We start from the raw sequence: 24,916 nt of genomic DNA on the forward strand, positions 1-24,916 counted from the left end.
TTGAGGTGTAGAAGACCAGGGTCAAATCTAATTGATACAGGAGGGACTGACTATGGGGGGGGGGGGGGGGGGAGGGGGGGCTATTGAGCTGTGGTACAGTGGTCAGATGGAATTAGATGTGTGTAGAAGACGAGGGTCAAATCACATTGATACAGGAGAGACTGACTGATGTATGGGGGGTATTGAGATGTGGTACAGTGGTAAGATGGAATTAGAATAGATGTTTGTAGAAGCAAGGAGTGAGAAGGAAGTGTAGGTTGAGAATGTTTACAGACTGTGATATTTCTGTTAGTGTGAGTCTGTCAAATTACATCTTTAAGTTAGAGCAAGTAGTTGTGTTGTTAGATACATATTATAGTCGTGTTCAGTGTTATTAAATTCTGTCAGTGTTGAAAATAAAACATAATAACTCTCTAAGCTTTAGTGGAATTGCTACATTAGTTCTACATATAGAAAAAAACCACAAATACAGAACAACAGGATTAGCAACACAAGTGAAACACCAGCACTTACATTCAAGGTCAACAGCCAAACATCATTACAATCAATCAAGTCTCCACTATTACACAAGTTTACATGTACAAAACTATGCAAGTATTCAAGTAGAAAAGTACAAGCATACACAAACATGAACAAGCAGCAAGTAGATGAGCAAGTGATGTCTGCTGTTTGGTGGAGATTCTAGAAACTGAAACTCAGCATGAGAACATGTGCAGATGTCATTACATCAACTGACCTGTGGTCAGTCTATTGCTTTTACAAGCTTAAGAGGAATTTCTCTACAAGACAGTGATATATAAGCCAATATACTGTTTACACAACAACACATTAGCTATTTTATATTTTGGTTTTAGTTTTTTAACTAATAGCATTTGTCTGACACAAGTTGTTAAACATCAACAGGTTCCACAACAGTAATGTCAAAGTCAGATGTCAAAGTCAGATGTCAAAGTCAGGTCTCTGTCCAGACAAGTTTATCAGATGCTGCTCCTTCAAATCTTTGCTTGCTGCAACCTTTATGAACTGTACATATTTTAAATACGCAACTAAAAATAAGAGAAAAATCAAAATAATTCTACAACTTACTTTTGGGATCAGGTCCCAGTGCTTTCTCCATATCCTCCTTGGTGAAGCCGCTGCGTAGCTGAATGCCAGCCAGGGAATTTGTAGGAAAAACTGGCACAGATTTAGTTCTGGCTCGACTGGTCTCGTTGACGGAGGGGGAGGAGAAGGATCCAGATTTGACGGTTGAGGTGGCGCTGCGGATGAAGTTGGTTGTGTAGTTGACGATGATGTTAGACAGTTGTTGAGCTGGGGTGCGCAGGGGGGAAAATAAGGGCAAGGGGTTGCCGAGGCCAAATTTTGAGGGTTCGTCTTTGCAATCTTGGTGGTCGACAATCTCAATACTGGACAGGGAAAAGTTGTTTGGGTCATCAGCTGATGCCAAGATGCTCTCAGTGTCGGTGCTGCTTTCATATGCTGCTGCTGCACATCCACTATCCGTGGATTGCGGAGCTGGCGTCTGCTCCGTGTCTGCCATTGAAAGACCTGCGGTGTTGCTGTCAGTCGTCGCTGCAGCTGTGTTGGGTGCGTGGAAGTGGCCGCCACTCTGGAAGTCGGAGACATTGGCCTCACTGTCTTCCAGAATCTTCTGAGTCTTTAAGTCACTCTGGGGCGCCGGGGACTGGGGCAGCAGCATCCCCCTCTGGCCTGGCACTGGCTTGGGGTGAGCCAACACACTTTTGGGAGAGCGGTCGGTGAAGTGCAGGGGAGCGAAGCCCTGGGTGGGGGTACCCAGGGTGTCACTGGCTGAGTCACTGTGCTCCACAAAGAACTGGCGTCCAGACATGTCCCCGGGGGAGGAGTCCGAGACCCTGCCCAGCGAGCTGGAGGTGTGTCTGTGGACTTCAGACGAAGACCGTCCCATGTGACCTCCGAAGTCGCGGGTCTCACCGAAGCCATCGGGGGAGTCCTGTAGCAGGGCCATCTCGCTGACCTCCAGCTCAGAGCTCCTGGACATCTGCTTGACCAGGGGGGAGTGGCTGTTGTCCGCCTGGGGCTGGGTCAGGGCATTCTCCACTTCCTCCGAGGCCCTCCCCTGCTGCTGGGGTGAATCTGAGTGTAGCTAAAACAGAAAGGTCAAAGTCAGCTTTATTAATATCCAGCTGCATTAGTCAATACAGGGGGTAGAAATAGATAATCCTTACTTAATGTTTGGTCTTAAAAAAGGGTTTAAATGGTTTCAACAATTTTATATAGCTCTGTCACGTAATATAAATAGCCCTGTCACTCCCTACAGACAGCTATGTCACACTTACTACAGGTAGCCCTGTCTGTCACTACAGGTAGCCCTGTCTGTCACTACAGGTAGCCCTGTCACTACATGTAGCCCTGTCACTTACTGAAGGTAGCCCTGTCACTACAGGTAGCCCTATCACTTACTGCAGGTAGCACTGTCAATCACTACAGGTAGCCCTGTCACTACAGGTAGCCCTATCACTTACTGCAGGTAGCTCTGACATAACCTCCAGCTCCTCTGAAGTTCTCCCAGTCTTTGATTCCTTGCTGACCTCTGTAGGGTCAGCGCCATCAGGTGGGGGGCGCTGCTGGCTGTCCCCCACACTTTCCCCATCTGGCGCTGGACGCTGGTCACTCAGGGTGAGGGGGGAAGGTTTACTGGAGGGTTCTCCGTCTCGCTCCACCTCTGACGTGGGCCGGGATGTGCGGTAAGGCGTAGGTTTGGGGGAATGAGCACGGATTTCTCTACAGAAAAAATAAACCAAGCTGATAATTTTTAACTTTTCAAATTTAGTGAGGGACAAATAGCAAATTTCATCTTGTAACCACTAAAATTGTTTCATCAACATTTATTTCTGTTTTCAGCTTACAAAGACCCCTTTATGTACGACATCAATCTCAAACAACTTGATGTGTACAAGAACTACGCCTAAACTCAATAGTCCCTGTAACTAATGTGAGCAGAACATTGACCCCTATCAATTATGTGTCAAGGAGACTATAGTAGGATATTACACCCTTGTCTATAACAAATTGATGCTAAACCTAATCCTAATATCAAATAACCCTAAAATGAAAAGAAAAAGTTAGGGTTAAGGTTAGCGAATGCCTAGCTAAGGGTGAAATATGCTTTTGTACTCTGCTCATTTTAGGCGGTCTGCACAATGTTACCCCAAGACTTACAAAGTCTCAGTAACTATTTCCACAAGATTATGTTACATGGCCCTGTAACACTGAGGCCAAGACTAGACCTGTAAGAGGCCAAGGTGAGCACTTACTTGGGCTGCCTCCAGAACATGCGTGGGGAGATGTCATGGAACAAGGCCACACTTTTGATCTCATCCATATAGACCACCATGCCCAGGGAGTTGGGGTCCTTGTGGTTGATCACTGCATAGTCGTTAGCGTCTGGGTCAAACATGACCGCGTTGGGGGTCACTAGCAGGGTGCCCTTCACTATGATGCTCTGGGGCAGACAGAAGAGAAACATGGATTAGCTTATGGGAGTTTCAACTGCAGTAATAGCATGAGATTAGCATGGGGTTTTAGATCAGTTTGGATAAGTGATAGTCACATGACCAGATCAGTGCTGGTCACATGACTAATTGGTGTTAGTCAAGCCATTGTTAACACAATTCAACAACCCAATCCAGTTTTTATAACAATTCCACAACCCAACCCAGCCGAACTCACCTAATTCAACAACCCAACCCAACCCAGTTGTTTTCACCTAATTCAACAACCCAACCCAACCCAACCTTGCTGAGCTCACCTAATTCAACAACCCAACCCAACCCAGCTAACCTCACCTAATTCAACAACCCAACCCAGCTGAGCTCACCTAATCCAACAACCCAACCCAACCCAGCTGCCCTCACCTCAGGGTTCTGACTAACATCCTCCTCATCAAACTCCAGCACCCTCCTGGCCGGGCCCTTGACAAACTTCTGCATGCACTCCTTGTCTGTCTCGTCCTCACTACGCTGCTGACTCAGCTGTTTAGACTTGCTGTCTGGGGACCTGGGCGACACAGGGACAGCGTGGCCGGGGATTGAGGGCATCGGCCGGTCAGCCAGGTTGACCAGGGGGACGTCCTGATGATGGAGGAAACATTTATCTAACGAGGCTTCAAACATTTGAGTAACTAAATAACATGAAAGTATAAATCATCAAGTTTTTTAAATAATTAAATTTTTTTTAACAGTATTTTAGTGTATACATATATACAGTGTTTAAGTATATTGCTATTTAAACAAACAGTAAAAGTTAAAGAGAATTCTACAAATTTGTCAAGTTTAGCACTCTAGGTATAGCTGGCACTTGTCAAAAGCACCAAGCAGAAATGACATAATTGATTCTGGTCCTATTAATGAAACTTGATAAACAGGCTCATCAAGACACAATCTATCAATGTATACGGTTACCACACTACACAATACACAGACAACAAGTGGACGTATACAGCTGAAAACAGATACGTCCTTACCATCTCTGTAACCTCTTGCTGACATACTCGACACAAAAAAATATCAGCTAGGGAACACATGGTGGGGACTTGTGAGCTGTGACAGGCTCAGGAGTCAACAAGGAGACGCCCTCAGTCAACTCTACGTGGCATAACCACCATGTTGCTTACACTTTACCATCACATGGCATACACTACCACTATACCGCTTACATTTTACCACTATAACGCTTACACACTACCACTATACCGCTAACACTTTATGGGCACATTATTAACATTGTACTACACAATATTTTAAAAATACAATTTACAGACAATTTTTAAACACAACTTTGTATGTTTTTTCCTTAAAATCTAAATAGTTTGAAGAAATCAACAAAGCCATTAATTATTAAAAAAAAAAAAAACTACAATTAAAAATAAATGTCCAATTATTTTAGGCAAGTCAGTAGAGCATAACTAGATGAGGTGAAGGAAATGTTGGTCAAGTAAAGCAACTAACAACATACAACAGTTAGACTAGCCAATCATATTGTGTGAGCTGCCTACATACAAGGTTAACTTCTCATAGGGGTTATATTATCAGGAATTAACTGTAAGAGGGTGTAAGATAGAGTGTAAGTTGGATGGGGAGATCTGTAAGATATAGTGTAAGAGCTGAGGGGAGCTGTTTTATATCTGACCAGAACGTCAGATCTCTTGTCTGCCCCTCGGAATATAACATGATTTTTAACAGTGGTAGCAGGAGGGTGAGAACATTTTTTACAATATCATGTTAAATGTGAGAAACTGTAGAGGAAATAATGGGTTGGTTTATAGCCAAAATTAATGGTTGAAAGCAATAAACATACAGCTTTGAAGACATAGTTGTACAAAATTAAAAACAGAGTTATACAAGCGAAATTGTACAGGATACAAAAGTTAAACAAAATGATAGTAGCTAAGTTGTAGAAATGATTTCTTGAATACAGCTGGTTAGTCTGATCTTGTTAGAGTCAGTTTTGTGATAAGCCTGGAAAACTCCTATTCAGTCTTGTATGGATAGCCTCCCTTGAATTATTTCCCTTTGTGGACATATCACTCAGCTAAAGCACTGTGATTTTCCCAGTTTTTATATTTTAACTGTTCAACAAGCTACAAGGTAGATAAATAAACTAGAGCATTACTACAAACAATATAAATAAAACATGTTTATTTTTATTAATTAGCTGTTTTTAAAACCTAAAACATCAAAATAGACTTAAAAATATTTTTGAAATGTAATTTATGTTTCAAACATTTGATCTTTTTTTAAAATGTTGATTTAAAAATCCTTCTTTAACTGTTTTAAGCAAATTGTACATATCCTTTAAATGGAACAAAACAAAATGGAACACAAAAGTCTTTAGAAAGATTTATTTTAAAAAAATACAGTAATAAATAAAAAGCCGTAATATCATATGACCAATAATATTGATATATTTCTCCATTTATACAAGAGTAAAACATAATTAAATAAATCTGAATTCTTATAAATTAAAAAAACAAAAGCAGATTTGTATATTGTATAATATGTGTACAAATATGTACCAAAAAAGAAAAAAAAAAATCCTTAAGCCAATATCAACTGCAGTTTGAGAAAAAACAAAAATCCTTTACATCACTGTATAAGATATCTAGTCATTTAATTTTAAATCACTGTATAAGGTAACTATTGGTATAATTTTTTAACAGCTGAGTTTGGTCGGAAATGTTACCCTGGCCTGAGTAGTTAAAACATTTTCTTTAAGAAACTATTGTTAAAATACAATTAAGAATTACAAAATAACTTTCATATTAAAAATTTTCATTCTATGTTAAATGAATAGTTTAGAATTGAGACAAATGAGAAATTCTCTGTGTAAAAATTTAATGATGTATGAAATTTCATTATTTAAAGGTTACATTTGGAAAAATCAATTATAGTACAATTTGGATAACATTTCAACCACGCTAAAAATGAAACGTTTTTTTAAACACAAGTATTTTTTTTAAACACAAGTATTTTTTTAAACACAAGTATTTTTTTAAACACAAGTATTTTTTTTAAACACAAGTATAAGCATCCATTAAAAAAGAATTGCTCTGAATGTGAAAGTTGTGGTGGTAAAATAGTGGTGAACACAATCCAACGTCTGAAAATTTGAACACATGTGCACGTAAGTCTGCGGAGGTCACTCTAATGGGCAAAGTATGGCAAGCAGAGCATGTTTTGTGGGCAGGGAAAACAAATGATCCCCTCACCAGCAGATGTCTGACCCTAAAGTGTGTGACAACAATGATAACTAAGTGCTTGGTATTGATTCTCTTGCTTTTTATGAGCAGGCCAACACTTGGGAAGCTGCTTCAGTTCTACGTGAATCATCAGAATTTTTCATTAAGATCTACAGGTGGTGGGTGTATGGGGGAGCAGTTAGGTAGAAACTGTTTCAGTTACAGGGATAGAGATTTGTTACATGAATCCATGTGGTGTACTCAGCAAACCCCTTCCCCAATCTAAACATTTTAATAGCTAAACAACACATGTACACATGAGGTTCCTACAACTGTAAGTCCCTAATTACATACATAAAGATGTGAACTCTGTCACCTGGGGCTGACCACCCCACCCTAGCTGACACCCTAGGCTGACCACCCCACCCTAGATGTCACCTGGGGCTGACCACCCCACCCTAGCTGACACCCTAGGCTGACCACCCCACCCTAGATGTCACCTGGGGCTGACCACCCCACCCTAGCTGACACCCTAGGCTGACCACCCCACCCTAGCTGACACCTAGAGCTGACCACCCCACCCTAGCTGACACCTAGAGCTGACCACCCCACCCTAGCTGACACCCTAGGCTGACCACCCCACCCTAGCTGACACCTGGGTCTGACCACCCCACCCTAGCTGACACCTGGGGCTGACCACCCCACCCTAGCTGACACCTGGGGCTGACCACCCCACCCTAGCTGACACCCTAGGCTGACCACCCCACCCTGACACCCTAGGCTGACCACCCCACCCTAGCTGACACCTGGGGCTGACCACCCCACCCTAGCTGACACCTGGGGCTGACCACCCCACCCTAGCTGACACCTGGGGCTGACCACCCCACCCTGACACCCTAGGCTGACCACCCCACCCTGACACCTAGAGCTGACCACCCCAGCCTGACACCTAGATCTGACCACCCCACCCTCCACAGACACCTAAGGCTGACCACCCCACCCTGACACCTAGAGCTGACCACCCCACCACAGACACCTAGAGCTGACCACCCCACCCTGACACCTAGAGCTGACCACCCCACCCTGACACCTAGAGCTGACCACCCCACCCTGACACCTAGAGCTGACCACCCCACCCTGACACCTAGAGCTGACCACCCCACCCTGACACCTAGAGCTGACCACCCCACCACAGACACCTAGAGCTGACCACCCCACCCTGACACCTAGAGCTGACCACCCCACCCTGACACCTAGAGCTGACCACCCAACCACAGATACCTAGAGCTAACCCCACCCTTGTTTCATGAAAGATTAAGGTGTCAGTGCAACTGACAAAAAAATCTAATCATTGCAAGCCAAGAAAATACAGTACCTTTACACTATTGAACATTTCAGCTATTTTTGGAATAATTTAATTAAAAAAATTAATATCTGGCAAATCTGAACAAAAACTTCTCTACACAATAAATGTACAACTAAAAAAATAAAAGATAAAATTAGTTCAGATAGTGTACATTTTGGCATACATGTCCCTGAAGTAAAACTGGACAGATTTTTAACCATTTCAAACCAAATGTGTCTCTACAACTTGGCATGTATGTAACTAAACCAGTTTGTGTTGGTGCTCCCATCTGTCATGCACTAGTAATAGTTCAGACTGGACAGATTCTGTCACATAAAGAAATGACCATTAGAACACAAAATGACCAGCACAGGAAAATGACCATCAGAGATAAAAATGACCAAGAAGAAAAAAACATCAGAGAAAAAAATGACCAAGAAGAGTGACACAAAACAAGCGATCACAATTAACCAGGACAGCACACAGGTACTGTCAGACAGCAAAAGATGACAGACAGCAATGACTGACAGGCAATCACTTACCACTTTAGGTCTGGTGTCAGGCGGGGGAGTGGACGAGTGGGGGGTTGGGGGGTCACTTGGCACATATGTAGGGTCTGGTATAAACAGGGTCTGAAAAATGTAACTGACAGTTTAGTAATTGAGCACACACAGCACACTTCCTGCTTACAAAAACATACGTTTGTCATAAACCTATTGACTTACAAGCCACTTCCTTTACTAGCTGTTAGATTACAAAAGCTAAACTGTAACTTAGCTGGGGGGGGGGGGGGGGGGGGGGGGGTAAATGGATGGATGGATGGATGAGGGGAGTGAGAAAAAAGTAGATGCTTACTCCTGCCTTTAGTACAACCTATTGTCAATGTTTAGCAGGGAGAGGAAAAAAGAGGGGAGTGTGTGTGTGTTCGGGGGGTGGGTGGGTGGCTATCCATCATCATCCACATCATTTTGTCGACACAGGCAGTCCATACATTACATCACATGATGTGACAACACATGAAGATAAAGTGACAGAAGGGGAAGGTCAATGACCTTCATTCCTTCTACACTCAGGTCTCAGAAGACAGGTCATTAACACCATCATTAAAGAGAACGATTATTCAGCAATCATTACCATGTACAATTTGGACATCAAGATTATGTTTCCTAATCAGACTTTACACATTCGGTAAGACTCACCCCCGCCCCCTCCTCACACATACAATAAGACTCAACTCCCCTCCCCCTCCACAATTTATGATATACAGATGTATAAGCATTGTTCAATACACAACCATATCTGAAGTAGAATAGAGCACAAAAATTTTGCTTGGGAAGAGGCTTCACAAGTTTTAAAAACCTTGTCTCAGTCTAAGGTTATAAAACTTTGTACATCAATAATAAACCTAGAGAAATCAATCAAACTGGCTTTGTTCACTCACACACACACAAATGGATAAACGGTTTTCTCACCTGCCCGGTGAAGACGGTTCTTGAAACTAACCGGTTGAGTTTGATCAGCTCTGACGGTGTCACGTCAAAGTGGGCTCCAATCCTGACAAGTGTGTCGCCATCTTTGACCTTTAGCGTCAGAATTATTGGCGTCATATCATGTTTGCTTAACATTTCATTCTTCCAAGTTTTTATCAATTATACTCTACTCACTCTTCACATGTTCTCATGTTTTTGTTTTAGTTTTTAAATATAAGTTAAAATTACATTGCTTTTAGCAATTATACTATAAAGTTCTATAAGCATGTGGTAGTTAAAAAAAATTTAATGTTATTAATTAATACAATTAATAAAGCTTTTAATAAATTTTTTGCTTGTCAGCATATTATGTTACTGTTTAGTAGAAGACAGTTGATTGTTTTGATTAGCAATTAATAACAATGAATTGAGTTAAGTTTGACACCTGTCAGTAAAAAAACAACTTACAGTGTATTCAAACGTTCCTTTAGGTTTCAGTAAAAAAACAACTTACAGTGTATTCAAACGTTCCTTTAGGTTTCAGTAAAAAAACAACTTACAGTGTATTCAAACGTTCCTTTAGGTTTCAGTAAAAAAACAACTTACAGTGTATTCAAACGTTCCTTTAGGTTTCAGCTTGCTGGAGACCTTTCTTTCTACAGGAGCCTTCTCCTGGGGTGACCCCTGACCTTTCCCTGAGAGGGCGCTGAGCACAGAGTTGTGCAGCTCCGTGGCAGAGAGGGGGCTGGCGGACTCGTCTTTGGTGCTGCCAGCGCGGGGCCTGCTAGTGGGCGAGGCACCTGCATCAACAGGAGTGCTTTGTAAGGACAGGTCAGAGAGGAAACCTGGAGATTTCTTGCTGCTAGGTACAGGTAGGCCCTGGGCCCCCCGGGGCGGCGGAGACAGCGGGCTGGGGTGGCTGGCGTTTGTCACCCACACGCCTTCTTTAGGATAAGGGCGGGGCGAGTTGGCGGGGTTATCTGTTAAAATAAAATGTGGCCGTTCTGGGATAGTAGGAGGTGAGGTTTGGCAGACAAAAAAAAATGTTAGGGGAGGTAAGCAAGCAGGTTTAGTTGAGTGTTAAAGTGGAAGGATGAGAAAGGTTGGGGACTAAGGTAATCTGTGTGAAACTTTGATGTCACTGGTAGAAGGATGTTGTGTGGGTGTGGCCTGATATTAGATGGGTGTGGCTTGATGTATTATGGGTGTGGCCTGATATTGGGTGGGTGTGGCTTGATGTATTGTTGGTGTGGCCTGATGTTGGATTGGTGTGGCCTGATGTTGGGTGGTTGTGGCCTGATGTTGAATGGGTGTTGCCTGATGTTGAATGGGTGTTGCCTGATGTTGAATGGGTGTTGCCTGATGTTGAATGGGTGTTGCCTGATGTTGAATGGGTGTTGCCTGATGTTGAATGGGTGTTGCCTGATGTTGAATGGGTGTTGCCTGATGTTGAATGGGTGTTGCCTGATGTTGAATGGGTGTTGCCTGATGTGTGGGTGTGTTTGGCCTGATGTTGTGTGGTTGTGGCCTGATGTTGATGGGTGTGGCTTGATGATGGGTGTGTTTGGCCTAATGTTGTGTGAGTATTACTCGTTGTTTTGATTTGTACCATTTTATTAGAAGGGTGAATAACTAGAGTAAGTAACATAATGAAGTAGGATCAAGCAAGTAAACAAATCAGGAAAATAAATCAAAATAAAGGAGGTAAACTAGTGAAGCATGACAAAGCAGGTAAAACAAAGAATTGGTAAAATAATGAAGCAGGTAAAAAAAAAGAATTGGTAAAATAATGAAGCAGGTAAAACAAAGAATTGGTAAAATAATGATAATGAAGCTAGATTTTAAAAAAAAGCAGGTAAATTAATGAAGCAAGATTAAGCAGGTAAAATTAATGAAGCAAGATTAAGCAGGTAAAATTAATGAAGCAAGATTAAGCAGGTAAAAATTAATAAATTCAATTGTCAGATAGGATAAAGCAGGGGTGTGGGGCCAGCTAGATAGAAAGGACACCTACAATGACGTCAGTGCCACATTAAGCAAGCCACTATTTGTTTAACTTTTTGGTTTTGGAGGGATGGGAAAGGGGGGGGGGGGGGGGGGGGGGCAGTTAGGAATGTTACCAAAACAGTTTACTGTCTAGCCCCAAAGTCACTACATTAGGACTAAGCAAGACCAGGTCATTACCCTAGTCAAAATAGCCCATTCCCCACCCCCCCGAAACATTACCACTAGGTCAATTATCCCCCTTAATCCCCCCCCCCCCCCAGTTCATTAACACATAGTCTATTACATGTATAATAGCAAGAGCAGAAATAACTACAATCAACAGGGGCCAATTGATTGGAGGGGGGGGGGGGGGAGTGTAAATGACATAGGGGGGGGGGGAGGTAATGCCCTAGACTCTAGACCATGACTTATTAATACTCATAACACAAGGTATCAATCAATACAATGGACAGAATATACTTTTCTTATGCATGCAATCACAATTACATTAAGTAGCACATTTAGATTGACTAGAGGTGAGAACAGGGGTAGCTTCAAGCTGGAGTTTACATGCTGACACTAGAGATGACATTATAGGTAGATGACACAAAAGGTAGATGACATTACAGGTAGATAACATTACAGGTGTATGACTTTAAAGGTAGATGACATTACAGGTAGATGGTGTTACAGGTACATGACAATTACATGCAGATGACATTCAAGGTATATGACATTACAGGTAGATGAAGTTAGAGGTTGATATGACAGGCAGGTACATGTTACACGATGACAATATATACAGAGACCACAGGCAGATAATGTTACAGGTAAATGAACAGGTTGGAAAACTGAAAGATGACATAGCAGGAAGATGTTAAAACAGTGTCAGCTTTTAGCGACAACAGCAGAGACATGTTGAGACTGACATGAGGAAATAAGCAGTTCCCATGTTGAGATTGACAAGAGGAAATAAGCAGCTCCCATATGCGACATGCCTGTACAGCAACACACAATAAAGTAGACTTAAAGAACATGCACAAAGTGGTTTTTTTAATAGACGGTTGAATCATGTGTGGCTCATCCCCACACCCAACTTACACACACGTGCACACATAGACATACATGCACACACATGGTACTCATAGACATACATATATACACATGTGCACACATAGACATACATATACTCACAGATGCACCCATAGACATACATATACACACGTGGACCCATAGACATACATATACACGCAGGTGCACACATAGACATACATATACACACACTTGCACCCATAGACATACATATACACACACTTGCACCCATAGACATACATATACACACGCTTGCACCCATAGACATACATATACACACACTTGCACCCATAGACATACATATACACACACTTGCACCCATAGACATACATATACACACGCTTGCACCCATAGACATACATATACACACACTTGCACCCATAGACATACATATACACACGCTTGCACCCATAGACATACATATACACACGCTTGCACCCATAGACATACATATACACACACTTGCACCCATAGACATACATATACACACGCTTGCACCCATAGACATACATATACACACGCTTGCACCCATAGACATACATATACACACAACCTTACACATGCAGTGGCAACACACAGACATATATACAAACACATACAAACCAAGGCTACACACAGACATACACGGAGACATACAGACACAAACAAAGGCTACAGACATACACACAGACATACAGACACAAACCAAGGCTACACACAGACATACAAACAGACACATACAAACATAGGCTACACACAGACATACAGACACATACAGACACAAAGACTTCACACAACCACGGTCACGTGATCAGGGACACAATGCCTCACCTCGCTTGCTGGTTTCTGAGTCTGTCGACGAGTACGACCTTGACCTTGAGGCGGGCTCTTCCAAGGCCACCCCATAGTTCTGGCCCTTGTCTGACTCCACAGAACCAGAGCGGAACCTGGGAGACAAAACAATGCAGAGATAGTCAGTTAGTGGGCAATCATTAGCTAGTGGTCATCACATGGTCAGTCAATAGCTAGTGGTCATCAGATAGTCAGGAATGTTTCCTCTAAGGAGTGTGTGAGCAAAAAATATATGTGCGCAGTGCTAAAAATGACTTGGGCAAGTTAATATGTATGTTTAGGCTTGCAATTAAGCAGAGTAATGAAGGCATGCATTTTCATAAATTAATAGTATAATGTGTAGGGCAAGTGAAACGTATGCAATTAAAAGAAGATACGAATCCTATCAAAATAAAATAAAAAACACAATATAAACTTTCAGAGTTATACTTAGACAACAGGTTACATGGTATTCAATAGCTAGTTGTCCACAGATCGTCAGACATAGCTAGTGGTCGAATTCTGTCTAGTCAAAGTTGAGAGGTCAATCAGGTGTCATCATTAGTGTTTGAGCCGGCTATAACTAAATAAAGACAATTTGACAGGGTGATTCAGGTCACTAGCGTGAAGATTAAGGCACCATGTCAGTAAATCTAGAAGCACGATAGAACATGAGATCGGAGATTTTTATAGACCACATTTTTTTCACCGCTAGTGTAGCAGGGCATGGGGAGTATAAGATAGAATAATTATACTGTGGAGTACAAGGGGGGGGGGGGATGTTACAGACATAGCATCATAAAGACCAGATATGAGAATCATATTTGAGGTATGACGTAACTCTAATGCAGGATGACATTTGGAGTGTGTAGAGCGACATTGAACGTGTGAAAAGGAAGGATGAGACAAACTCTTCAACCTCCCAAAGCTACTCACGCTAACTTACAAATTCCGGATCTTCGTCTTAAACTTGATCTTCTTGGTCGAACTCCTCAGCTTCGAATTGGGCATGGTCTCACAAAATAATCCACGTATTATGAATGCCCAGGCTTACAAGTATCCATAATGTTACAACATATTCCACTGGCAGAAGCGAACAAATTACAGAGCGAACGACTTGGTTCTTCAAGAGCTACTTCATCCATACACGCCCCGGAAATCTAATTCACAACACATCAACAATAGTAGGAGGAGCTAATCTCGACACCCGACACCTATTATCGATAAGACCTTTATGACAGATGAGTCGTGTTGCGATAGTAAGGCACAGCTGAAGAATGCAGACACAAACTTATGTTTTAATCAGTCATCGATCAGCGGCTGATATCTCAGACACACTGTGTGTGTACACAGAAAAATGTGATTAAAATCGTATATAACGTTAAACCGTTTTGTGCGTGTCGAGATAATGAGAAATGCGGCGTTACACCATGGCTAATAGGGTCGTCTGCGACTTAAGTGGCAGGACGGAGATAATGGAACGTTCCACATTACACACACAAACATTAATATCAGCACATTAGTGGTGCTGCCATATCTACACACACAAACATTAATATCAGCACATCAGTGGTGCTGACATATCTACACACACAAACATTAATATCAGCACATCAGTGGTGCTGTCATATTACACACACAAACATTAATATCAGCACATCAGTGGTGCTGACATATCTACACACACAAACATTAATATCAGCACATTTGTGGTGCTGCTACGTTACACACACAAACATTAATATCAGCACATTAGTGGTGCTGACATATCTACACACACAAACATTAATATCAGCACATTTGTGGTGCTGCTACGTTACACACACAAACATTAATATCAGCACATTTCTGGTGCTGCCACATTACACGCACAAACATTAATATCAGCACATTTGTGGTGCTGCCACATTACACACACAAACATTAATATAAGCACATTAGCGGTGCTGTCATGTTACACACACGAACATTAATATCAGCACATTTACACACAAACTTCAAATGAAGACCCGCGGCAAACCACAAAGCAACAGCCGATACACAGAGATATCAAAGCTCACAATAGGGGTGGATCGGAATCCTCAGGGAAAGATGAAAGTAAGCCGGCCAAGGAAATCCTGGAGAAGGACCGTAGAAGATTAGGCTATGGCTGCCGGGCTTACGTGGGCGCAAATAGTCAGGTGGAGAGGTGTCCCTCTTGAGAGGTGTGGCCGCAGCCCTTTACCCTTCTAGAGAGGTGTGGCCGCAGCCCTTTACCCCTTAGGGTCTCCAAAGAAACAAGTCAACATTAGTGGCGTGTACAATACACACTTTAACTAGCAGCATATACAGACTGTATCATATCAGTAAAAAGAAAACATCTTTAATCAATAGACCAACAGTAATCAATACACACCAACATATTAATCATTAATTGCTGCAAATAATCAATCTTAAAACACGAGCATATTACTAAACACGGTTTAAACGCCATCGCTATCAGTTAGCACATTGTAATCCAGGTGTAACGCTCCAACTATTCGCCTAATATTGTATGATGTAACACTGAACTAGAATAAAGCGTCTAAAATTGTTTAACACTGAACTAGAATAAAACGTCCAAAATTGTTTAACACTGAACTAGAATAAAGGGTCCAAAATTGTTTAACACTGAACTAGAATAAAGCGTCTAAAATTGTTTAACACTGAACTAGAATAAAACGTCCAAAATAGTTAAACACTGGACTAGAATAAAGGGTCCAAAATTGTTTAACACTGAACTAGAATAAAGGGTCCACCATTGTTTAACACTCAACTAGAATAAAGCGTTCAAAATTGTTTAACACTGAACTATAATAAAGCGTCTAAAATTGTTTAACACTGAACTAGAATAAGCTGACGTCAAAACGTCTAACATATGACATGCGTTACCCCCCCCCCCCCCCCCCCAATCTAATTGAGCTGACACGTCCTATCTATCAGCCTACGCAGACAACAGTTAAAAACAGCCTGTCACTGTACAGCCTGTCATGTAGCAGCCAGCATGTCAAATGTGAGATGATTTGTGACATGCAGCAATTGTTGGCTGGTTTATCACGTGACTCAAGCAAGCCACAAAAAAAAAAAAAAAAATAACTGAGCTCAATCCTCGTCTAATTCCGTGTTTACATCAGGGTGGTCACAAGTGATGGCACGTCTAAGTTGACGGAAGTTTACCCAGACATCTATATATATGTATATGTATATTTATATATATATATATGTATATATGAATGTCTATATATATATATGTCTATATATATATATATATATATATATATATATATATATATAAAAGTGTGTCTATATATATATATATATATATATATATATATATATATATGTGTGTGTGTCTATATATATATATATATATATATATATATATATATATATATATATATATATATATATATATATATATATATACAGACATGTATATACACAATAAATGTGTGCATAAAAACCAGGGTTTCTTTGAGACATTTCTCGGTTGGGGGGGGGGGGATTTGAAACTTCCGGCGGGGGCGAACACTGATAAATATTTTCAATTTCAATTATATTTATCTTCTTTCGACAGCGGTGGGGGGGGGGGGGGGGGGGGGGGGGGGAAGAGAAAAAGGAGGAGGGCAGAAACTGATCGGATTAAAAAAACGATTGTAGGAAAAAAAGTCACAGGAAAAAAAACACAGGAAAAAAAAACACAGAAAAAAAGTCACAGGAAAAAAAGTCACAGGAAAAAAAGTCACAGGAAAAAAAGTCACAAATATATATTTGCATGGGATTTGTTAATACTTTTATGTATTACATATTCAGAGAGTGCAAATTAACTTAGGATTAATTAAATGTAATGTAATTTGTGTAGGTTGTATACGCATAGTAATTTTTATAATTCATCTAGAAATATTTGGTATGAATTATGTAGATTGTAATTATGTTAAACATAATATTTATAGCATTTAATTGAATGTCCACGGTTTTCATCGTGTTTTTCCTTTAATTAAATAACCGTGAAATGGTAAGGTCATCTGAATTACTGCCCTCAACTCATCGCAACAATATTTCAACCACCTTTACTGGCCACATTTATCACGCTCATTACATAACAAAACTTATGATCAAAGCAGAGAGCCGACAAGGTTCAAAGGCGGTCATTGACACAAAACGTCAACAACACAAATTATGTTCGGACAATGCCTACTGAGGGAAGGCCGACCAGAAAACAGCCTACAGCAAAACATATGCAACACACAATGACGTGCTTAAATTTGTTTTATAGTTAACTTTTCTACCGCGTATTTAACTAAATACGTAACAAAAGTTGAGATTGTTGTGTAAATTATCTTAGAATATTTTTACTTACAATTTTTATAAACCATAATGCTTTTAACGTTTATAAATAATTTATGCTATAAAAAAAAACAACCCACAAAAATAAACATACAAAATTTTACAATTCTTAACAAATAAATCAAAATATTTCTAAAAAGATTTGTGTGACTTTTTTTCTGTGACTTTATTTCTGTGACTTTTTTTCCGATAAATTTTTTCCATTGTGACTTTTTTTCCGTGACTTTTTTTCCTAGCAAAAACTGTGACTTTTTTTCTGTGTTTTTTTTTCCTGTGACTTTTTTTCCGTTTACCAAAAAAACAACTCGTAAATCTCGTATTATTATCATCATTGCAATTTCCTTCTATTTATTCAGACGTCTCATGGTATGCGACAGCCCCGATACAGTTGCGATACAGGTGACAAAATGAAGATTAAACCAAGAAACCTTTCTCAAGACAATCTGTCATCAGTTAACATGACAGCTGTAGACGATGTGTCGTGTTGGCCATGTGTCACGTGATGGTGTATGAGCTAAGACCGTCGTGTAGTGAACACACGAGTGAACCCCCCCACCCCTACATACGCTGCACGCGACGTGCACAGATAGGTAAATATCGGTAAATACGTGAACTCAAGGGTGTCATGTGACTATCTGAACTAGGGTCACATGAAGATACTTGAACATGTTCTATAGACATTATTATCTTACTCAGACGAGTCATATGGATACATCTGATCTCATGGATAGAACATGTTCTATAGACAGGGGGGGGGGGTGCAGCATCTCCTGGGGTGGGCACTCCCCAATTAGGTAGGAGATCGAACAACTCAGGTGGGTAGCCCAATCTTTAAGACATTGTTTCTTTCAGGCATCTCTCGGTGGGGGAGGGGGGGGGGGGAGTGCCATGTCCACCGCCCCCTACCCCACCCGTCGAAACTAAGAAATAAAAAAAAAGATTTAAACAGAATAGAGATTCTACAGCCTACTACTTTAATTTAAGCAGTGTCATCGTCGCCCACTTCCCTTTCCCACGAGGAATGTAAGGGTCGTCCCCCACAAACGACGTTTAGATCATGGCGGATATTATTGCAACAGTGTAACCTCTTCAGTTCATTAGTTAATATCAAATACAAAGAAAGAACTCACACCAACTGGACCCGACTCCTGAAAGATATTTTAAAAGTGGGGCCGCAAACGTGTGTTCACAACCAACCAATCGATTGAAGCGTAGCAAGAGAAACACGTTCGAGGAAGAAGAACGAAGAACCGTATTGGCTACCGTCTGGAGACGTCACCGCGGCGTCAAAACATTGCAAGTGATCACGATCGTAGCGCCCTCTAGTCTAGACCTAGCGGAGAAATATAGTCACAGTGCAGATGTCACCAGTTAAACGTTTGGCTTTATTTTAAACTTTACAGCAGCTCAATTCCCAGCTCTTTCCAGAGATTTGATTTTCAACTAGGCTGACCCAAATATCAACGACCGAACTGTTCAACAACAGATGGCATGTGCTCGTGACGTCATACTTCCGGCGGCCATCAAACCTAACTGTTTGACCATGATTACCTAACACCGGACGTAGGTCATCTCGGGTCGACCAAGTTAGAAAACAGGAAATGGCCGTTTTTTTGTTTTATTTAAATATCTGCCAAAACTAGACACAATATTTGGATACTTGCAAATACGCGAGCATGTTTTATTTAAATATCTGCCAAACTAGACACAATATTTGGATACTTGCAAATACGCGAGCATGACAAACATTTTAGAAGCAGTCTTTACGTGTTGCAAGACTCGTTGTATCAGAAGCATAACCAGGGACATCTTAAGCAAGCAGACTCAAGTCGGAGTCAATGGGCCATATGGCGCATAATATGTGGACACGTAATTACTTACTTAGATCTAATTGTATAACTATTAAGAAACAAGAAGAAGAAACAAGCTTTAACCTAACTATATTAATGAATCCAAACCAGATTGATATATATTCACACACATTTATGCCAAATATAAATGTTTACTCAATATAAATCTGCACATAAATAATATGTATACTGTTCATCAAATCGCCGTTAAGAAACTGACCAGCGACTCACCAACGTCTGAAGTCATTAACTGACCCAGTGGAGACTGTCCGCCAACCTTTGACCTCCTGGTCTGACCGCCTCCTGGCACTTCTGGACGCCGATTTGATCCCTGCCAACCTGGCAACGTTGGCCATTCTAGGTCAAGGTCACATCGTAAAACAGTCCTGGTCAAGACTTGATTTGTGTTGGCTGACGTAAACTATCCTACAACCTACAGGCTAGGCTGAGGGTCCCAGTAAAGTTTGTCCGGGTGTTCTAGAAGATCCGACCTGGTTGACCTAGCGGGCGCCACAAAAACCTACACACGGAGCCTGGCAAGAATGTGTGTCTTAGCTAGAGCCGGATGTGTGGACTCCTCTGGTCCATGGTTGTCTGAGGCTAGCAGTCCTAGAGCTTCTAGAGAGTTCTACTAATGGCGCTAGATTCCAGATAGTTTTAATGATGGCGCTAGAATATCTTACAGGAACAATCCGTCCGACCGAATAATGTTAACCAGTTCACTGTCAACAAAATGTTAGCACACAGGTCACGGTGACATCACGTGTCTTGTCCGTTGGTGACACGACTCTCGCGCGACGTAACATCGTTGTCCATAATCAAGCTAATTAATTAGAGATAATGTACTGCCTTTAATTACTTGGTCTCAAAATAGAACCGTTATGCATTGTAATATATAAACAACAAGGGGACACCACTGCGGCAGAAAAAGACGATTTGGCAAAGAATAGTCCGCTCCTTGTAGTCTAGCTCTGGATGACAAAGCCGGCTCTTGACTCTGTGAGAAATCAACAACAATATTCTAGCGTGCTTATGGTCACAAGACTTACGTGACAAACAAACAAACAAACAACATGTGATGTCGTATGACTGAAGCCCCGATGCTATAGTTCCTGCTCAGCCGTCAATCGTGTCTCAACGACCAGAAAAAAAATAAAGACGGACACATGAAACAATAATACTTAGTTCAGCGAGTCCACTATCCCAATGGTCTGGCTTTAATACATCTACATCCCAAAGTTCTGGCACTCCACGGAATTTTTTCTCCGAATGTTCTAGCACCGAGGTTCTCATACCCCGCTACACAAGCACGTCATGACACTGCAGCATGTGTTATTTCCCTTGGTACATGTATAACAATGTATTACTTCCCCTGACGCACACAGCCATTGAGTAAAACGCAGTTGATAAACGAGGATACACAACGTAAACATGCGCAAAACAAATGCGCACGTTTTTGTGACAGTTTCGATATTTAAGCGCAATAAACGACAGTTTTCAATTTTTAAACACATAGTAAAAGGCAACTGGGGTAAGTTCTAAGGTCAGATTGGAAAAATTTTAATCGATAAACTTATAGATTCACAAGTGGCGAATCCAAGGGGGAGGGGGGGGGGGAGAGGAGGGGATGGGGGCGAATCCCTTCGCCATGGACCCACCCCCAAAATGATTAGGTGTCTCACGTTCATGACTGCTATTGGTAACATCACGCTTTTTAATTTCAACTTCAAAATTTGCGATGATAATAGTAATAATAACAGGACACATGTCCCCGGGCGCCGACCTTAGGGGGCGCCAAAATGGGTTGGAAAAATAAATTGAAAGGTTGAGTGGGGTGCAAATCGAAAGTTTGAGGGGGGGGGGATACAAATGGAAATCTCGAGGGGGGGGGGTGCAAATCGAACGTTTGAGAGGGGGGGGGGGTGCAAATCGAACGTTTGAGAGGGGGGGGTGCAAATCGAAATCTCGAGGGGGAGGGTGCAAATCGAAAAGTTTGTCCCCGGGCGCCGGGAAAGGTCGCTACGCCTCTGCTCTCCACCCACTTCCGCACCACTGGAACGCACAACTACGTCACAGAAGCTAATTTCTCGTTACGTTAAACATTTAGTCCAAGGGAAGGACACCATCCACAATCGCCCACACTTGTCTGAACTGTCTATACAGGGGGGGGGGGAGGTTAGAAACCAATAAATGGACAAACGAACGAAATAACGTGAAATAAATAATAACACTTTGTCAATGATTTAACCTACAGGATATCTTAAAAGGAAAGAGAACAGCCTTAATCTTAACCTAACCGTAGGCAAGGTAAAGTTATTAGGTTAAGATCATGTGAAGAGTTAGGCGTCACTCTATACTCTCAGTTCCTGTCGTCCTGTTACGCCGTTGAAAAAAAACGCTGAAGATCCTATACTGCCATCTTTCCTAGAGGACATAAACCTATAGTATATCACACGGGTCCTCTTTTATTCTATTAAATACCTAGGCCCAGGGGCGGATTAAGCTTGGTCGGGGCCCCGGGCTGAAACTTTTTGGGGGCCCCTGATATATATAAATAAATAAATAAATAAATATATATATATATATATATATATATATATATATATATATATATATATATATATATATATATATATATATATATATCCTAATCAGCATACCATTCAAGATATTAATGGATTATTTATAACTTATAGGAACATTCGACACCGATATTTACAAAACTGCTTATTTAAAAAGCTGTCATTTGTGTTCAACGAGCGGTAAATTGGATACAAACATCTAACCTTCTTCTTCGTTCTTAATTTTAGTGTTGGAAGGAATCCCCTCCAAAACAATTAAGTATATGTGTCAGCTGGTTAGGCGCCATTGAGACCATTGACTCTGATTTCAGCCTGCTTTTCTTTTTACTTTCTCGTATATACGAAGTATAGAGAAAGTCTTGTAATGGTGCAAAAAAAATCGAGCTTTTTGCAAATCTCGACATTTTACACCTCACTGATACGGAAAAACATAATTTTGCAATCTGGTCCGTATGTCTGTGTGTGTGTAAACACGATAACTTGTGTACCGTTACAGCTAGGTTGAATGAAATTTCATATATAAGTATTTTATCAAAAAGGTAGATCCCTATCAACTTTTGAGCGATTTCCGACAACCGGAAGTGGAACATTTTCTACTTTGAATTTTTCAAAAGCCTATAACTGGAGTACTTTTTACTTTCTCGTATATACGTAGTATAGAGAAAGTATTGTAATCGTGCAAAAAAAAATAGAGATTTTTACAAATCTCGACGTTTTACACCTCACTGATACGGAAAAACATAATTTTGCAATCTTGTCCGTATGTCTGTGTGTGTGTGTGTGTGTCTGACTGTGTGTCCGTGTGTAAACACGATAACTTGAGTACCGTTACTGCTAGGTTGATGAAATTTCATATATAAGTATTTTATCAAAATCGTAGATCCGTATCAACTTTTGAGCGATTTCCGATAACCGGAAGTGGTACTTTTTCTACTTTGAATTTTTCAAAAGCCTATAACTTGAGTACTATTTCAGATAGATAAATGAAATTTCACATGTAAGTAAAAGATCTAATTCTCTACCTTCTGTTAAATTTTGAGTAATTTCCGTTGACCGGAAGTAGTAATTTACGCTACTTCCGATTTCTCAAAAAACTAAAGTAAATTTTAAAAGTACTAATAATATTGCGCACTATTATGCGCTTTTTTATTTCGCGTTCACTTGGTGTGCAATTAATTTGTCTACGAGATTTTATTCTATTTTTAAAACTTTAAGTATTTAAAATGGATTAAAAATCATGTCTATAGCCCGAGTTCCCATCCCCTGTTATTTTATATAAAAATATTCGAGAAAGTTTAGGGGAGATCACTCCCGGTTTATTTAGATAGATAAAAGACATTTCACATACAAGTAAAAGATATAAATTTTAATTATCAAATAGCACACGGGAACAGCTACGTTTGTCTTCGTTCAAAAATACGCTATGATAAAATAAAACTGCTGTTACCAGATCAAACTAATTAAGTCTCAATGTTCATGTGCTATTGATGGAACAGAACTCACTGATACGGAAAAACATAATTTTGCAATCTTGTCCGTATGTCTGTGTGTCTGTGTATGTGTCTGTGTGTCTGTGTGTAAACACGATAACTTGAGTACCGTTACAGCTAGGTTGATGAGATTTCATATATAAGTATTTTATCAACATCGTAGATCCGTATCAACTTTTGAGCGATTTCCGATATGTACTCATTTTTATCATGATTATATGTTGCCCCCACCCACTACCACGACACACACACTAACAAAACACAGGCGAGATCCATCCGCTACGTCAGTAGCACTAAATATATGACTGTTTAGTTTAGGCCTGTAGAAGTTTCCGACCTCTGCCCCGCGATCTAGCCGGGTACCAGACGGTAAGACGATGTCCCGCGTCTGGTGGTGGGGGAAGTCAAGCCTGGATAGAGCCTACGGATGGATAAGCGACCATCATGTAGTGTTTCAAACCAACATCTCAGTGAGACTGATTCAGTCCACAATTGGCCATTTAGTTGGAGTTCACTACGTCAAGACCTCCCTGGCTAATGGGAGTCAAACTCCTGAGCCGGTATATCCGTGTCACGATAGTTATTGAACTGTAATTCAAGTTTTTATATTGGGCATGAGAAAGCTGGAAATGCAGACTAACAATGAACAAACGTAAATATCCATAAGAATATTATAATGTCGTTACAGAGCAGACATAAAGACTGGTGGAACTTGTTTGATTATAGACGCAAAAAGAAAAAGAATATCAAACCACATTATGTAGGAAATTATCAATAACATGCAGAGGTTAAACTAGGCCCAACTAAAACAGTAAGCACGGTATTAGCGTAAAAAAAACCACACCTCCATCCTCTTAGGTGCCATTCATTTATGAGACCCACAAAAAGTTGGATTTCCACAGGCGTCCATTTAAAGAACGTCATCCCTGGCCTGTAAACCCGATATTAACGTTCACTAAAAGTAAAGGCCTATAAATGTTTTTTAAAGCTTAAATCATACAGTATTCACACCAGATGCATGTCATTTATGTGTCAGAATTCGACCGCGGTTTTTGTTTTTAACTCTAAAATCAACCAAATTTATTGTTATAAGCAAACGGTGTCCGGGCTGGTATTTATACTAAAGTGTGTGCTCGAGTTTGATATTTTGATAAAAAATTGAAATAAACTTGTGATTCAAATATTAAAACATTGGCTTTTATAGTAAAA

The 24,916-nt window shown here is 40.7% G+C and overlaps 1 protein-coding gene across 7 annotated transcripts in view; it reads right to left on the reverse strand.

Moving 5' to 3' along the window:
- Positions 1-24,916, reverse strand: part of LOC131936894 (oxidation resistance protein 1) — a 75,571-nt gene that overhangs the window by 13,157 nt on the left and 37,498 nt on the right. For 5 of the 7 annotated variants that reach the window (XM_059293992.1, XM_059293994.1, XM_059293993.1 and 2 more), the window contains 8 exons: positions 13,421-13,536; positions 10,139-10,512; positions 9,536-9,643; positions 8,606-8,695; positions 3,897-4,112; positions 3,297-3,484; positions 2,505-2,763; positions 1,087-2,125 (listed from right to left, as the gene is read on the reverse strand). In XM_059293992.1, the coding sequence (XP_059149975.1) occupies positions 1,087-2,125; positions 2,505-2,763; positions 3,297-3,484; positions 3,897-4,112; positions 8,606-8,695; positions 9,536-9,643; positions 10,139-10,512; positions 13,421-13,536 (2,390 nt within the window). Of the gene's footprint in view, positions 1-1,086; positions 2,126-2,504; positions 2,764-3,296; positions 3,485-3,896; positions 4,113-8,605; positions 8,696-9,535; positions 9,644-10,138; positions 10,513-13,420; positions 13,537-14,366; positions 14,818-24,916 lie in introns of those variants that run through there. The other 2 variants (XM_059293996.1, XM_059293995.1) reach the window with 2 other exon arrangements.

This window comes from Physella acuta, unplaced genomic scaffold, assembly GCF_028476545.2.
Source record: "Physella acuta isolate Inbredline_101_S28 unplaced genomic scaffold, ASM2847654v3 ptg000195l, whole genome shotgun sequence".
Taxonomy (NCBI): Eukaryota; Metazoa; Mollusca; class Gastropoda; family Physidae; genus Physella; species Physella acuta.